The 16,942-nt window shown below is 52.2% G+C and overlaps 7 protein-coding genes across 7 annotated transcripts; 3 read left to right on the top strand and 4 right to left on the bottom strand.

The window, feature by feature from the left end:
* Positions 1 to 522: 522 nt before the first annotated feature.
* On the bottom strand, positions 523 to 3,599 carry AtWU_07500 (F-box domain protein; the record flags this gene model as incomplete). The annotated part of the gene is made up of 2 exons (XM_035502609.1): positions 523 to 3,304; positions 3,415 to 3,599. 2 exons carry the CDS (start codon positions 3,597 to 3,599, stop codon positions 523 to 525), a joined length of 2,967 nt encoding a protein of 988 aa, XP_035358502.1.
* Positions 3,600 to 5,459: 1,860 nt separating this feature from the next.
* AtWU_07501 (protein translocase subunit TIM50) lies at positions 5,460 to 7,130 on the bottom strand (the record flags this gene model as incomplete). The annotated part of the gene is made up of 3 exons (XM_035502610.1): positions 5,460 to 6,050; positions 6,106 to 6,825; positions 6,885 to 7,130. The coding sequence occupies 3 exons, from the start codon at positions 7,128 to 7,130 to the stop codon at positions 5,460 to 5,462; spliced, it is 1,557 nt and encodes a 518-aa protein (XP_035358503.1).
* Positions 7,131 to 7,865: 735 nt separating this feature from the next.
* AtWU_07502 (uncharacterized protein) lies at positions 7,866 to 8,816 on the top strand (the record flags this gene model as incomplete). The annotated part of the gene is made up of 1 exon (XM_035502611.1): positions 7,866 to 8,816. The coding sequence occupies one exon, from the start codon at positions 7,866 to 7,868 to the stop codon at positions 8,814 to 8,816; it is 951 nt and encodes a 316-aa protein (XP_035358504.1).
* Positions 8,817 to 9,155: 339 nt separating this feature from the next.
* Positions 9,156 to 10,344, bottom strand: AtWU_07503 (proteasome regulatory particle lid subunit RPN11; the record flags this gene model as incomplete). Its single annotated transcript, XM_035502612.1, has 4 exons — positions 9,156 to 9,298; positions 9,354 to 9,889; positions 9,948 to 10,201; positions 10,282 to 10,344. 4 exons carry the CDS (start codon positions 10,342 to 10,344, stop codon positions 9,156 to 9,158), a joined length of 996 nt encoding a protein of 331 aa, XP_035358505.1.
* Positions 10,345 to 10,943: 599 nt separating this feature from the next.
* rpdA (histone deacetylase RPD3) lies at positions 10,944 to 13,182 on the top strand (the record flags this gene model as incomplete). The annotated part of the gene is made up of 4 exons (XM_035502613.1): positions 10,944 to 11,138; positions 11,222 to 11,522; positions 11,570 to 12,111; positions 12,160 to 13,182. The coding sequence occupies 4 exons, from the start codon at positions 10,944 to 10,946 to the stop codon at positions 13,180 to 13,182; spliced, it is 2,061 nt and encodes a 686-aa protein (XP_035358506.1).
* A 499-nt stretch (positions 13,183 to 13,681) lies between these two features.
* Positions 13,682 to 14,820, top strand: AtWU_07505 (60S ribosomal protein uL14; the record flags this gene model as incomplete). The annotated part of the gene is made up of 5 exons (XM_035502614.1): positions 13,682 to 13,695; positions 14,025 to 14,075; positions 14,319 to 14,565; positions 14,640 to 14,717; positions 14,788 to 14,820. The coding sequence occupies 5 exons, from the start codon at positions 13,682 to 13,684 to the stop codon at positions 14,818 to 14,820; spliced, it is 423 nt and encodes a 140-aa protein (XP_035358507.1).
* A 279-nt stretch (positions 14,821 to 15,099) lies between these two features.
* On the bottom strand, positions 15,100 to 16,803 carry AtWU_07506 (uncharacterized protein; the record flags this gene model as incomplete). Its single annotated transcript, XM_035502615.1, has 1 exon — positions 15,100 to 16,803. The coding sequence occupies one exon, from the start codon at positions 16,801 to 16,803 to the stop codon at positions 15,100 to 15,102; it is 1,704 nt and encodes a 567-aa protein (XP_035358508.1).
* Positions 16,804 to 16,942: the final 139 nt, after the last annotated feature.

The following is a 16,942-nucleotide window of genomic DNA, read 5'->3' on the forward strand; positions in this document are numbered from 1 at the left end:
CTTCTTTGACCGTGCGTGGAAGGAGAGACGCAGAAAGGCAACAACCTCCTTTTGGACTAATCTAGCTTTGTGGTATTTATAGAAACCATGATGGGTCGTGGTTCCAATTCTGCTGTCTTTTGGTAGTGTTTTATGAAAAGCCTTTTCACTATTAGTAGAGGACTCAAGCTTCATAGGATTGGGTGCCTTCCCTGGTTGCATTGATGTGGTATCACTGCTCTGGAATAACTGGTTAGACCTAGGTCTAAGAGTCACCGAGATAAAAGGCAGTCATAACCCTTGCCTTAAAGAAAATAAATTTGGATAAAAGAAAATACAAAGAAAGATATAAATGCTTCTTGCCCGCGATCTAGACAGAAAGTAAAAGCTGCGCAAGGTCATGAAGATGTGGTTTAGAAGATTATTATGCACAGCTCTACAAAGCTATATATGTCCACTCGGGTATATGAGCTAAGAAACAACAAGAAAATTCCAGAGCCGAGAGCCTAAACAGTCTAACCCCCATATCCTAAGGCAACTTTCCTACATCACTATACATTTGCTTCTGCGTTTACTTCTCTCGTAGATGGTCTGCTCGTTCCACTCTTCAATGCGCCTCCGCCACAGATCATGTGCAGCCGCTTGTGAGCTGGTAGATAGCGTGGGGTCTGTCGATGCCCGGCGGTTCAGCGGTGGAATTCCCCCAGGCGGCAGTCGGACATTCTGAGATTGAGAGCGCCGATCTGCTCCTCGGTAGTAGGTGGAACGTTGTCGGCTCCCATGCACACCTTCGGGGGCATCATGTTGAAAGGTCGAGACCTGAAGATTAGGCGAGGAGATGGAGTAGGGGTAATGGTCCAGATTGAAAGTCCCATTCTGTGTCGGTGGCATAGCCTCCTGCCAGTCTGTAGTGCCAAGCAAAGACTCCTCAAGCAAAACGTCCTGGTAATTTGCTCGTTGAACGGCTGACGATTGATTCGGCTGTGTAGACTCACTGAGGACAGGGTGCAGTTGGCCCTGGAAGTTGACCGCAGGGTCTTGCTCTGGCACAGGCATGTGCGCTCCATCGAGCCCGTGGAGGTTAGGTTGGGGTCCTGTGGCAGAGCTCCTTCTGCGAAAGAACATGGTATGTCGTCTGTTCGGTTCAGGGGACTCGGAGTCTCTCACGCCCCTTCTCATGCGAGCGGCGAGCCGTGAGCCAGTAATGGTATGCAATCTTTGCAGCGAGCTCCGGGACGGAGATTCGTCAACCATCCGTTCCAGACGGCTTGTCTGAGGTCTCTGAATGCCTTCTGGAACATCACCGACTCTACGGGCCGGTTCCGTATTCGAAGGAAGGAGGGTCCTTCGGAGATAATCTGGTAGCGGTGCGTCGGGGTCCCTAGAATAGGGAGGTGGCGGTGGAACCCAATTGTCTGCGTCGCTCTCATGAGGAACCTGGAAAACCTGGGTGGCTGGCCTTTGGCCTTGAACAGGGCGGGCTTCGTCTTGATAGCGTGGGTTGTTGCGTCCGCGACCATTAGCCGCAGCCGTGGCTGCACGACGCAACGTGTCCCGAGATCGAGGCTGCGTGTTATCGTATGGTGATTCCGGAATGTGTTGGATTTCACTATTCGAGGAGCCCGAGAAGAAGGAGCTGTTTCTGCGGGCATATTGCCGAGGTGCGTGGACGACCGAATTGGCTGAAGGATAGGACTCTCGAGCAAATGCGCGTGCCCGAGGTGAAGCAGCATTCCCACGATGTAACCGCGTCCTTCTCCTCTCCAGCTCGACCTCAGTATCTAGGGTAGAGTTCGGTTCACTTAGAAGCTTCGGCTCCGCATCACCGACTTCGATGTTGACTTCAGTAGAGTCACCGTCCGTGACAGATCGTTCCAGGTCTAACAGCAGCACACGTCCACCATCTACCGGTACGTCTTCTTCGCCAATAGTTGGAGGGCTAATGCCACCAGGAGCAACGGCTACCAATCTACGACGACCAGCCACACAGTTTGGATGGCGTACCCAACGAGCTGCTGTCATTCCCGCCATGTCGGTCATCTTGTGGCCATTGATCAGAACCTTGGGCTTTGTAATGGACTGCTGGAGTCGGGACAGACTATCCCGGGCAGTAGCCGCCTCCTCGATCGAAGGGCCCTGCTCAACATCCATTTCAGCATATGTTCTTGCGTTGGGAGCTACAGGAGCAATATCCAGACGATCAGGTATTCCATATACCCATAAGCCAGAACTCTCAAATCCTATAGCAGCCAGCTCCCCAAGATCGTCAACGGTGGGTAGCATGATGGGAGTTGTCTCTCGAGACCCATCCTCAGACATCGGAGTCACGAAATATGTTGTACCCGAGTTCGTGTTGTGCACCCCAAATGCTCGAAACGTGTTTATTTGTTCATCGAATCCCAGTAGCCAGTTGCCTTCACCTTCTGCGTGCCAGGGCAGCAAACAGGCGTGGCTAAACCCAGTGGTTAGGTCTGGAAACAGAATTTGTGTAGTCCACATACGGATCTGTGCATCCCTCGGTGAATACTCGGTTTCTGATTCTGTGTAAAATGGCACGGTTATAGTGACCAAACCGCCGTTACCGCGCTCAGCCGAAGTCCCTAGGAGCATGACACCATCAGAGGAGAACGACACCGAGTCAACCCCGGAGCAGCGCACTGCTCGTCGTTCGGTAGCCAGTGCCCCTTCACCGATGGCGTAGACTTCAATTCGATCATCGTACGCAATGGCAAGAACTCCTCCTGTCGGAGAGAGCGCTAAGGTCCGAGGAACATCGTTCAATGTCAAGTCTTGAATGTGCTTCGCTTCATCATCGGTAAGGCGGTAGATATTGACCCGGTGAGTGGAGGAAACGACAGCGAGAATGGAGCCATCATCTACAATGGCAGCATTCAAAGGCCGTCGCCAAGTCTTGAGCTCATGTTTCACGACCGCCCGATCCGAGGTTACATCAAGTACCACAATTCTGGAAGAGCTGATGCACAAGATAAGCTGTGCATTAGGAGAGAAAGAAAAGCGGAATGCTTCACCTTGTGGAAAGGCCGTCGAAGAGCTCATAGAAGTCGAGGTAAGCTTGATGAGAGTCCTGCGGGGCCGGAGAAACGCATTGAATGTATTCCGCCTGACCTGCGCGCCGAACTGCCGCTTGAGCAGTGTGAGATCGCTTGATTGAGCGGGCTGCTCAGTAGCCTTCTGCGTCAAGGCAAAGGACGGGCACTGGGAGAGATGATGCGCATACAAAAGGGTTGAGTCCGATATGCGTCGCCATTTCCGGTTCAGCAGAGTTAACGACGCAAATGTGTTGGCATCCGCAAGATATAGAATACTAGGGCGCCAGTTAAATCAAAGATCCTTCCGAGCACAGGCAGCAGATATCATCAATCACATGATTGTCGCTCGCGCGATGCACCGGCTCTGGGACGGAGATGCACTTACTGCTCGATGACGGTACGAGGCAAACGAGCAAACGGCGACGAAGTCTGCTTCTCCAGACGCGGTCGCGTGCTTTTCGGGGGCTCCTGATGCAGCTTAAGGGAGCAGGTGGTCGAGGGACACTGATCGGGATCAAGATGGGGGCCGCCAAGCCGCTCTGAGGTGGGCAACCGGACATCCTCCTCCATGGTCGATGGTAGTAGTAGTTAGTTTTGAATCTCACCCACGCGGGTCTACATTTGATAGAACAAATGCAGACGACACTGGGGGATGTTCAATTATCCAAGACCAGCATGATTTTTCGAGGACATAGGGGGCGAAATAAAGACCGCGGAAGGAAGCACGCTGGTGGGCAAGCGGGAAGCGCCAACGAGCAAGGCCGGTGGCTGTGTCCCTCACCCGCACGCCAATAATGCACCGGGGATCTTCTGCTCCAATGCGTATGGGGTTCTGAAACGGGGCGGTTTCAAATGACCGAGGAAGGGGAACTCGATAGGTCAGAAGCGGGGAAGCATCAAGAGGTTTATAAGAACTTGGGGAAGGAAATCCAAGAAGAGATGAGTTCGGATGGGGAATAGTTAATAGGTGGGATGAGGAGGATGGAGAAAAGAGGAGGAGAGTGGATGAAATGGAATGGGTTCCTGACAATGAAACACAAGAACCAACTAGTGTATGTATGTATGAGATGTATTAAGAGGCATTGTTCACTACTACTACATAGTACTAGTTGTAAGTATGAAACAATGTATGCAATCTTACCGCGCTAAGCCCTGGCAGGAGGGACCTCTCCCCAAAGCGGACTAGTGCTTGCGCGGATGGCCATTACATCAATCTGGGGCACGTGGTTGGTCGCCCTGACTGACTCAGCTGTGACTGAAATGCTCCCCACAAGTTGTTTTGGCAGATTCTACGGACTAAGTAATACCAAGGCTTTTCTCGATCGCGCGCGCTTCCAGAAACTCAAGGAGATCACCGAGCCACCAGCCAGGCATACTTGCTTGGACCTTTCAGCCTTCACTGACGGTGTGGGGTGATTTCTTCAATTCAATGACTGTGCACTTATCGGCGCTTCCTGTCTTTTCCCCTCTCCCCTCCCAGCCCCAAAAATTTCCGATGCTGTCCCTCGGTCTTGTGATCTAGCCAAGTCGGACAAGTAGATAACTTGACTAGTGCGAGTACAAAGTACCATACCAAACTTGACAGTTCATTTAACTAGCCCATAGACCATATGCAATGAGTTAGACTCGCAACGCTACCAGTAATCGTTGAATTACCATTAGTAATTAGATAATTACTTATACTAGTAGTTCTATACTATTGGGTAGCAGCACTATATGCTAATATATATATCTGGTACATCATCATATTGCAGCCAAAGCTTCGATTCTAGACCACAACTATCCAGCAAGGTCAACGATTAGAATGTAAGTTATTGCCAAGCGCATGCTTACTGTTAGTAGACCTGATGACATACTTGGTAAATCCGAGAGGGTGCTGGTAATGGAAAACGTGCTCACTACCACTGCTCTTATAAGATCCCAGGACTCAATGTAACCATATGGCAACAATCAACAAAGATATTATATTTAGTTTCACTAACCATGGAATAGCTACAAATGTCACACGTATTAGTCGCAAACAATCTTTGATAATTATATTGATGATTAATCCCCCAAAAGAAAATTACGATAGCTGTACAACTTTAAAGAAAAGACACAAGTCAAGGATAATGAAGGTTCTTTTGACTTCATTAGTATTTATCAATTTATACACCGCAAAACCAAATACACAACCAAATGCTATTTTACAACGGAGATGAAAACCCGTGATGAATCGCGCAAAAGCCAACGAAATGAAAAGAAGAACAAGAAAAACCCCTCTAATGTGAACCCCACATTCCCGAGACCATCGAGCAGATGGCATCTCGGATATACATTAAATAGCCCAATGAAATTCTTTTTTGGGAAGTAAACAGCGGAAGAGAGAAGAGAAGGTCATTGCGGGCGAGCGCTTCATGCGCCCCGCCGCGTCATCGCTCAAGAAAGCATCTACTGCTGCTTGGGACCAGCACCGAACATGCCGGTGAAAGAGCCCTTCATCATGGCCATCTGCTCCTGGCGGGCCTTCTCCTCCTCCGCGGCCATCTCGGCCAGCCACTTCTCGCCGTTCTCACGGATCTCCTTCTCAATCATCTCGTAGTTCTTCTGGCCACGTTCACGGATCTGGTCCCACAGCATCTTACCTTGGGCCAAGCCCTCCGAGGGGCTCTGCTCACCGTCCAGGGTGCGGGTGGATTTCAGGCCCAGGGCAGAGGCGAAGCTGCCCAGACCGCTGCGGGGGCGCTTCTTCTGCTCCTCGGCGAGCTCCTTCTCGAAGCGCTCGCGCATGGCCTTCTCACGCTTGGCGAATTCCACGGGGATCTGGGTGCCCTCGAAGGACTTGATGACGGGACGAACGTCTTCGACGCCCATACCGGCGAGGTATTCGAGGAAGGGGATCATGCCGACGAGGGTCTTGTCCTTGGAGTCACCAAGCCACTTTTCAAGGATGACGGCGTTTTCGGGCTGCAGGCGGGCGTGCTCCTCCTTGGTGTCGATCAAGATCACCTTGGACAGATCACGGTTGAGGTAGGACAGGTCCTAGTTGTCTGAATTAGTCATGACTGGGAGCTAGGTACAGCCAACAGTGACATACCTTGATGTACTCTCCATCCTTGTACTTGGTGGCTTCACGGAACAAGGGCCAGCGGATGATGCGGTAGGGGTCAAGCTTCCGGAGCACCTGATCGGCCATCATGCTGGGCACGCTGGTGAAAAGGACGAGTTCGTAGTACTGGTTGAGGTAGCGGAGGAAGTAGTCGACACCCGGACGCTTGGCCACACGCCATCCATGCTCACGGCTCCACTCGCTGTGCACCAGGAGGTCCTCCAGACTCAGCACAAGAGTGTAAGGCTGACGCATGTTGGGGTCCTCATCGGGCAGCAGCTTGGGGAAGGCAGGGTCCTTGTAGTAGCTGGTGATATCGCCCAAGCGGGCCTTGGCACGGTTGTACATGAGTCCGAAGCCCCAACCCGATGGCACATCGGGGTGGGCTTTCTCTTCCTCCTCGGTCTCCCAGTTGCGGCCCAAATAGGCCACACCACCAGCACCTGCCAGCAGGAACAGGACATACATCAGGTTGGCCATGCGAGCGCGCTTGCGATCGAGGGAGGATTCGTAGTTGGGAATGTCACGACCACCATCATCGTAATCTTCCGCACGCGACGGGTCCTCTGTGAGGTTCAGCTTGCTTGGTCCGCGGTTCTTCGAGGCGGCTTCCAATTCTGCGGCAAGGGTGGAGGGAATGCCCTGGGTGAGATCGGGCAGGGGTTTTTGAGGAGCATCATTCTGGGGAGCTGTAGAGCCGGTCTGAGACTGGGAATAAAAAGTGTCAGAAGGTGTGTTGAGATTATCAGCGTCGTCATCAAACTCACGGCTTCGGTGGCCGGTTCAGCCTTGGTATCGAATTCGGCCTGCTCCGCGGAGTAGTCGTTCTGAGAGGGAGCCTTGGGCGACTGTTCCGACTTGGCGGACTTGACGGATTCGGGAAGCTTGTAGGGAGTCTTGGGCTTGGTGGACTTCGCATACCAACGCGAGTGGGCGACGGAGATCGTTGAAGCTCGAACGGTCGAGGTGAGGACGTTCGGCCTCGTCAGAGGCAGTACGGCACGACTAAGCATTATGAAAGTGAAAAGGGCATCTATAGATGAGCGGGAGAAGATGAGAAATACACGCGCCGGAATGATATCACCACCGACACCAAGGGAGGTCAAAAGAGCACGGTTGGGGTGAAGTGAAGAACAATCAAGAAACAAGAAGCAAGTGGATGATCGGGGCCCAGCAATGCCGGCGGTCTTCGGCGGAAACAGAAAAGTTCACGCACTGACCGTCGGGCGGGGTCACGCAGACCAACAGTGCAGTACTGGAAATTAGTTTAAATACCGGCGCGGAGATGCCTTCCTTTCCTTCCCTTTCTTCTTTTTTCTCACAATTTGAAAGTTGAAACCCAGCTCATAAATTTGACTCATCAGGCCTTTCTCCTCCATGCGTGCCGGGTTGAATTAGGCTGGGGAGACCAATATTCCCACATCCAAGAGCCGCAGCGAAGGGACCCCATGCAGCTGCAGCCCCGTTGGTGGGATATATCCTTCTTGTCCTTCCTTCATAAGTATTAGTGATGGATGCTATATCGTGTCGTATATGTCGTTAATTCTCGACTTCCAGCTCAATGCAACAATGGGATGATTCAGAAAAGAAAGGAACAGAAAAGTTTCAAATCATCCGAGGAGTTCACTCTAAAAGATCCTCATTCGTATCGTGGCGTATATTTCTTCTCTTCCATCTAGATCCGTTTGAGCGCAGGCTTTTTTTTCCTTCCTCTCTTGCCTCTTCAACCCACCACCCTCTACACAAAAATGACCAACATGAACTCCCTCTCCCAAGCACTGGAAAAAGTCCGCTTGGACAACAAATCCACCACTGGCAAAACCGTGAAAGGCAAGCCCATCAAGAAGCAACGTACGAAAAAACCCCCCATCGAACCCTTCCGCTTCTTCGACCTTCCCTCCGAGATCCGTCTACGCGTCTATCACTTCGTGCTCTTCACCCCGAAACGCGGACGCAACCCGCGCCTAACAGGCAGCGTGGGCGCCTCGTCGAAGAAAAACCCTCCTATCTCCCCCACCTCCCACCGAGTCGCGCTATTCCTGACCTCATGGCGCATGCACGATGAAGCCTCAGACTATTTCTACTCCACCCAAGTATTCCGTCTCTTCCACCTCCAGGACTACTCGCGTATGCCAACCATCCGGGCCATACCCCCGCGGTACCGTCCCTCCATCGCCACAGTCGAGTTGATTCTCGGATCGAGCTGGACAGCGCCACCGAGCGAATGGACCATCACACGCAGTCTGGGACTGGAGGAGATGGAGCGGATGCGCACGTTTAAGGTCTTCGTCGAAGTCGATCCATCGCATCCGGTGTTCGAGGGGTTTCGCATCTCAAAGGACTATTATACGGATTTCGCGGGCGATTTGCTCAAGGGTGTCCTGGAGAGGTTGCCGAATCTGGAATACGTGGAGTTTGATGGCTGGCCATCTGTACGGAAGAGCGGTGCTCTGATGAAGAGACTGATGCATGAGGTCAGGTCGGCCGGGATAAAGATTGCGTGGGGCCCCGAACGGGGGTGGACAGATTTTGATGGGGAGGAGTTTAGTGAAGATGCGTATGGGGTTATCGCGCATGAAAAGAAAATGCAGGAAAAGGCTCGTCGGAAGAAGGAATTAGAGGAGGCGCAGGAATTCGCCAGGTTGCATGGCCTGCCGCCGCCGCCACTTCCGTTGTTCAATCCGTACCTCGATTATTGAGATGTGATCATGATATGATGGGTTTGGGTCTTCATTTGGCATGATATGATATTGCGGCCTTGCGGGAGTTTAGATCGGTTGCTTTCACTGGGATTGCTTATATAGTTAGATGCACATATACCTATACATAGATTTTTTAGACAATAAAGTGCACACTTTTTGTTGTTATTTGGTTCAAATCACTTGGTGTTGTTACTACTGGTGATTATATACCGGGTTGATACATATAACGTCATTCATTGATGTGTCTGCCAAGACCAGATGACCGTCCTGTACATGAAACCTGAGTTCAGGGAGTCTGAAATGGCATTAGGAAATATATGTTATGGTATGGTTGCTCTATAGTTCCTCATCAACCTCCATGCCGGTGCCATTTTCCTTGCCGTTTGATTGCCGTGCCACCGAGGCCTCCTTGTCAATCATCTGCCGCGAGACGGCTACGATGTTGTCCTCAATCAACTGCTGGCTCACATCTTCGATGTCTGCAGAGAATCTGATCAGTAACAAAATAACGAATCGTGCAAGCGATAAACTTACGCTTCTTGGGGTCGACCTTGCCGACGTATCTGGTCTTAAGCTGGTCCTTGGTGAGCGTGGTCTCCTCCTTGACCCGCTTCTCGTAACCCTCGGCGAGGCTGACGAGCTGCTTCATGCGCTCAACGTTGTGCTCTCCCTCCTCGTGGAAGTCCTTCATCTGCAGCGCCTCCGTCCAGACGTGCTTGTGCAGGTTCATCAGCATGTTCTCCTCGAGACCGGTCTTGCGGTAGTCGATGGCAATGCTGTAGTAGTGGCGGTTGAGACCGTGGATGAGGGCCTGAATGGACGGCTTGTTCAGATGACCCAAGTTGGATGTTGTTTGGCGGGGCTCCTGGCCCATGACGACGGTCTGTGGTTGGATGAGACGGAAGGCATCAATGACGACCTTGCCCTTGACGGACTGGATGGGGTCGACGACCACGGCAACGGCGCGGGGAGTGAGCTGTTCAAAGGATTGCTGAGTGTTGATATCGACGGACGAAAGCCAGCAGCCGAAACCAGGATGCGAGTGGTACCAGCCAACAACGGTCTCTGGTCTATAGCATGATGCGTTAGGATGAGCCGGGTAGTTCGCGGGATATTTTTCGAGCTTACCGTCCAGTCTGCCTCAGCATGTCCATCATCTTCGTTTGGAAAACAGGGTCCACAGCTTCGACACTGACACCAGTACCACTTTGAGGCATGGCGAAAACGTCGACTACCCTGACTGTGTACTCGTCCACGAACTCTCCCAGCATCAGACCCATGACTTCCATGGGCACACCAGCCCGACCGTGTCTTAGCATCTTCAGCAGAGCGAGCGATGAGATGTGGACGGTTTCGGAGTTATCGATGAGGTTGGGGATATCCTGTACCTGCATTAGCCCATAGCCCCAAACACTCTGCAGATACGAGTGCCATGTCCGCTGCTCGTCTAAGTGTTACTCACTCCATTATTCCCTCCAACGCCCATGCCCTGGGCTGCTTGGAGCATGCGATGCAAACGATCCATAGTGGAGACGGGGGGTTGGTTGAGTGTTAGTTATGTAGATGAGACCAGGATGACTTCCTACGCGGAAGCTCCAATCGGAAGGTTGAGTGGGGGTATCAGAGCAAATTCGATGATTGGAAAAGCTCAGATGTTATATAGGCAAAGGGGATGCTCGAGCCGGTTCCGATGGAACAGTAAGCGAGGTTAGACAAAAGCTGAAGATGGGAAGCAGGTGGTGATGGAGGCGCAACTGGGGCGTGTGTAAGTAGTGACGGTCGAGCTTCCCAAGAAGCCTGACGAAGGCGGTGGAGCAGCTTGGGGTTCCGCCTTTGCGTCTCCCTTCGCTTCCTTTCGGTCCCCATCACTTATTGTCCGCCCCCGGCCATTGCGAATGTACTCCATTAGTGCCACTCTGTGAGAGTTATTCGACTGACTCACGTATAGGGCGCCTTATCTGTCCTACTCAGTATATCTCTTGTCTATCTGATTGTGCTTTTCCTGTTTCCCTCTCGATTTGACGCTCACATACACCACCCCGAGAATTCACCGCGCTCAAGCGACATTCCTACGCATTGGTCTGAGTGAGGATTCGCCGTGTGCCTCGCACAGTGACCTTCGATATGAGTAACTCACTCGCGCCTTTGGATCCCATTACCAATGGGTCGGCGGATCGCAATAAGAAAGTCGCCTATTTCTACGATTCCGACGTGGGAAACTATGCCTATGTTTCGGGACACCCGATGAAGCCTCATCGCATAAGGATGGCTCACAGTTTGGTCATGAACTATGGCCTTTATAAGAAGATGGAGATATACGTGAGTGATTATGGATGATAACTATTGGATCTTCACAGGGTTTCTGCGACGTCTTTTGGAAGTAGCGCTGACGCAGTCTACAGCGGGCGAAGCCGGCCTCGAAATATGAAATGACCCAGTTCCACACGGATGAGTATATCGACTTCCTTTCGAAGGTTACACCGGACAATATGGACTCCTTCGCGAAGGAGCAGAGCAAGTACAATGTCGGAGACGATTGTCCCGTTTTCGATGGGCTCTTCGAGTTTTGCGGTATCAGCGCGGGTGGTAGTATGGAGGGTGCCGCTCGGCTCAACCGCAACAAGTGTGACATTGCCGTTAACTGGGCCGGTGGTCTTCACCACGCGAAGAAAAGTGAAGCAAGTGGATTCTGTTATGTAAATGGTAAGGTTTGCGGTATCCTATTCTGGGCCTTGGCTGACGAAACACAGACATCGTTCTGGGTATCCTGGAGCTGCTGCGATTCAAGCAACGCGTGCTCTACGTTGATATCGATGTCCACCACGGAGATGGTGTTGAGGAGGCATTCTACACGACTGACCGTGTGATGACGGTGTCCTTCCACAAGTACGGCGAGTACTTCCCAGGTACGGGTGAGCTGCGCGATATCGGAGTGGGTCAGGGCAAGCACTATGCCGTCAACTTCCCTCTCCGCGATGGCATTGATGACATCTCCTACAAGAGTATTTTTGAGCCCGTTATCAAGAGCGTTATGGAATGGTACCGACCCGAAGCGGTGGTCTTGCAGTGTGGTGGCGACAGTCTTTCGGGCGACCGTCTCGGATGCTTCAACCTCAGTATGCGGGGCCACGCGAATTGTGTGAACTTTGTGAAGAGCTTTAACCTGCCCACCATGATTCTCGGCGGTGGTGGTTATACGATGCGAAATGTGGCACGTACTTGGGCCTTCGAAACCGGTATTCTCGTTGGTGACACCCTTGGGGCAGAGCTTCCTTACAACGATTACTACGAGGTAGGTTATAGTTTCTAGGTGATGACCATGCACAGCTAACAGACTTAGTACTTCGCACCTGACTACGAGCTGGATGTACGTCCGTCCAACATGGACAATGCCAACACGAAGGAGTACCTGGACAAGATCCGCACACAGGTCGTGGAGAACCTCAAGCGGACCGCCTTTGCGCCCTCCGTGCAGATGACCGAGGTGCCACGAGAGCCTCTCGTGGAGGGCATGGACGACGAGGCAGATGCCATCTTGGACGATCTGGACGAGGACGAGAACAAGGACAAGCGCTTCACCAAGCGGCGCTTCGATCAGTACATTGAGAAGCCCGGAGAGCTTAGCGACAGTGACGACGAGGAGCTGGCTGGGGCCAACGGTGTCCGGCGGCAACCCAACGCGCTTAAGCGGAGAAACCAGGTCAACTATCGGAATCTCGATGTGAACGATTCGGGGCTGGAGAGCGGCATGGCTACGCCACAGGACGCATCCTCCATCCCTGACGATGACATGGATACGACTGGTGATGCGAAGATGACCGAGGCTCCGGAGCCGGAGACTGAGGCGCAAGCCACCCCCTCTGCGGCCGATGCGCCGTCCCGAGCAGATGAAGCCTCCGCGACAGAGCAGACAGAGATGGCAGTGGATGGACCAGAAACGACGGCAGCATCGGCGCCGATCTCCCGGCAACCGTCTCCCAAGCCCCAGGACGAAGACACCGCGATGGTAGATGCGGGCGAGGCCGCACCGGAAACCGAGAAATCCGAAGCTGCGCCTGAAGGCGCGGCTGAAGAAGAAGAGACGAAGCCCAGCGAGGAGACCCCTGCGGCTGACAAGCCCGCTACGGAAGAGACGCCTGCCGCAAAAGAAGAGTCACCTGCGAAAGAGACAACTGAGGCAGCCGATACGGCAGAAGCGGAGACCAAGCCTGCGGAGGCCAGTGAGCCGAGTGAGACCAAGGACAAGACACCAGAGGCAGCCAAGGACGAGTCGGGTGAGGCTAAATCAAAGGAGCCCAGCGCGGAAGCCGCAGGAGCAACAGAAGCCGAGAAGACCGAGGAAGGAAGCAAGACTGAGGAGTGAAGCTGAGCGAGCAAGATGGGAACAAACGAACGACTGGCGCAAAGGCACGGGCGGATGGTGTTTGGGAACGAATTGATTTCTTACCATATTATTATTACATATTTGAGAGCATGAATGCCTAGTATTTTTAGAGCAGATTCAATAACGTGTATTTACCAATGTATTCAATATTAAGCAACTTGCTACAACTGTCACCCTAGATAAGAAGTACGATAGCTGTTTATCTTTGATAGCCAGTTAGTCTAGACATCCTGACTCATCCCTGACTAATCCAGCCTAGCTGCATCGAGACTAGCTCTAGGGCAACCCTCTATCCGCATAAACCAACCAATGGGAGAGCACTGCCAAGATTTTACCCACGACGCACACTAAGCGAGAAGCAAATCGAAACCCGCGACCAAGTCTCTGAATCCGACGACACCCCCCGTTTCGACCGTCCGTCCGTCCCCCTTCCCTTGTCGCCCAGTTTTAATCCGACAACCCTAGATACACAGCCAAGATGTCTGCGAGAGGGTGAGTTATTCTTTTTCGTTGTTGGGAGATGTGTGGGAAAGAGAGACAGAGAGAGAGGAAGGAATCCGGACCGGAGATATTGAAAAGTTGCGGGAATGAGATGAGATGAGGAGCGATGGGGATAGGATGAATTGCTGGCTGGAGATTTCGACTCGAAATTACACGGTCGGATCATGTTCGATATGCGACACATACGACATTGAAAAGAGGCGGAATGAATGAACGAAAGTCCGGGAAAGAGCTGGAATACATCTATGGAGATGGAGGAGGGATTTGATATACATGGGATACAAGGGGAATAATGAAAGCTAACAAAATATTTTCAACAGACGCGGTGGTGCCTCCGGCAACAAGCTCAAGATGACCCTCGGTCTGCCTTGGTATGTCAACTCCAAATCTCTTTCCGTTCCACAATACACGCACCCATCTTCGAGAGAAATATGCGATTCGATACAAAATCAATCAATCAATCTCGACAACAATCTTTTGATTCGAAACTCGAACAATACACACACACAATACCCCCACTCGATATCCCACCCCAAACCATGATATACAACCTACAGAACCCGACACGAACACAAATGAAAGAAGAATGAACACAGCTAATTTCTGCCTCACAGCGGCGCCGTTCTCAACTGCTGCGACAACTCCGGTGCTCGCAACCTGTACATCATCTCCGTCAAGGGTATCGGTGCTCGCCTGAACCGTCTCCCCGCTGCCGGTGTCGGTGACATGGTCATGGCCACCGTCAAGAAGGGAAAGCCTGAGCTCCGTAAGAAGGTCATGCCCGCTGTTGTTGTCCGTCAGAGCAAGCCCTGGAGACGCCCCGACGGTATCTACCTCTACTTCGAGGACAACGCTGGTGTTGTACGTACCCTTGTCCCATATCTCCGCCATGTGGTGAAGGATTGTGGCATATGGATACTAATGATTGAGTCTAGATCGTCAACGCCAAGGGTGAGATGAAGGGTTCCGCTATCACCGGTCCCGTTGGTAAGGAGGCTGCTGAGCTTTGGCCTGTAAGTCATCCTTCATCTTCATCCCTAGTATATCAGCTAGTGGGGAAAAACATGCTAATTAGTTATCTAGCGTATTGCCTCCAACTCCGGTGTTGTCATGTAAAATGTGTTAAACCTGGAATTTGGAGCAAGAAAGAAAAAAAAAGCGATACCAAGGGCTTCTAGAACAAAGGGGGTGGTACCGGTTTTTTTTTTTTAGTATGACCTAAGAACATTCTAAAAATGAAAAGGATTCATAAAAAATTTAAACCTGTCCACCTTTTTCTTATCTGTTTCATGATGTAATGTATTGTAGACGTATCTGGTTATGAAATGATTGATTGATTGATCGGATGATCTATATAGATTCAGTGTTACTATAACTAGTATGTATGTATGTAAGTTATTGCTTTTTGATCTTCTTATCCGCTCTGGTGGTATCCTTTCCAGCAGAGACACCAGTACCAGCTCCAATGATACTCGATCCGATATACAGTACCACCAATGCGAAAGTAATTACATCGACGACATGCACCGCCCACCAAAGATGCTGCACGCCTGCGGCGCACATCTGGATCTCGTACTTCCATTCCGTACCGGTGAACCACACCGATAGGAGTCCGGCGTAGCCTCCGTATTCTCCCATCATGGAGCGCATAGTCACTTCCCGGATGGCGGGGACGCCCAGGTCCCCTTCTCTTGTGATGCCGTGCTGATAGCGCAGGGCATCCCATTCCCAGCCAGGTGCGTCACCGTCATCCTCGTTCGTGTCATCGCCATCTACTTCAGCAACAGTGCGATTCACGAAATGCACCACATCACAGCCCGTATGATCGTGGCCCGTAAGAATAAGGCCCTTCCTCCCCCAACCGTTTCCGAAGACGGTGTCGTCCCCACTCATCCCGAAAATGCCCTCGAGGACAGCATTAGCGCTGGCGTACTGGCTTAGGTGGTTCTGTTCTTTGAGACCGCCGGCGTAGAAGCGCGGGTTGCCGGCGGCGTCGCCCTTGGAGTCGTCGTCATCGTGGAAGGCGAAGAAGGGGGCATCGGTGCAGATTCCTTCTTTCTTGTGGAGGGGGAGGTGGGTTAAGAGGAGAGTGAAGGTTTGCCCGCGCGGAGATGAAGTGACTGATGGGCTTCGCTCTTCTAGTAGGCTGTTTAGGTATTCGTATGTGGCTGATTGGACTTCAGGGCTCAGGGCGGGGGTATCTAGGACGAGACTGTTGAGGTTGATGAGGTGGATTGTTGGAACGGTTTCCTCTCCCTCTTTGCCTTCTTCAGAAGAAGGTAAGGTGAATTTGATATCCCAATCTCCCCTTCCAAACACCCTCTCGAACCTTTCAATTCGCGATGGACTGGCATCCCCCGCATATCCGACATCGTGGTTCCCCACGACGTTCACAACCCTCCTCTGCCACTCCCCATTATCAGTTTCCAGCGCCTCCGTCCCCATCTCCCCGGTAATCTCATCATCTACCCGCACACCACCGCGGAACACCCGTTCCCAGTATCTCCGACCACGTTCGTCAAACTCCCCGTCACTCACCCATTGGCTCCCCACTAGATCTCCTAGCACGGTGACATGCGACGGCGCACTCCACCAGTGCATCGTGCGGTAGATATGCGCCAGGTAGTAGTCATTTCCGAGAAGGTCAAGGCGTTTGCGCGCGGCGCGAAATGCGCGGGGGAGATCGGTAGAGACGAGGGAGCGGAGGACGGAGCGGAGGGTGTATAGGGTGGCGGATGGGGGTTTTGTGCGGAGTGTGGAGGACAGGTCGGCGTAGTAGTTGGAGAGTTTAGCGGGGAGTTGATCGTGGGGTTTGGGGAGGGAGGTGTCGCCTTCTAGTTGGGGGTCGGCGAGAACGAGGAGGCGGAAGATGGGAGAGGTCGCAGATGAAGGAGGCGACGGGGAGAGGTGGTGGCGGAGGGTGGAGAGGAAGGATGGAGAGAGGTGTGGAATCGAGAGATGAGAGGAGGTAAATTCCTCTGGCAGAGGGAATGCGCAGCCATGGAAGACGGGGTAAAGATAGAGATAGACAGTGCTGGTCAGAGCCAGCGGGAGGAGGATGGCCAGCGCGTGGCGGAGGAGAAGGCGGAGGAGGGACATGGGGATAACCGCATCGATGGAGAAAAGGAGTGACTGGAATAGGAATAAATGAAAGAAATAATAGAATAGAACAGAAATAAACCAAGGAGAGTAAACGGGGTTGAACGCGCTCAATCAAGCCATCATCGTGTGGATTGTG

This window comes from Aspergillus tubingensis, assembly GCF_013340325.1.
Source record: "Aspergillus tubingensis WU-2223L DNA, scaffold_8, whole genome shotgun sequence".
NCBI classification, from domain to species: Eukaryota; Fungi; Ascomycota; class Eurotiomycetes; order Eurotiales; family Aspergillaceae; genus Aspergillus; species Aspergillus tubingensis.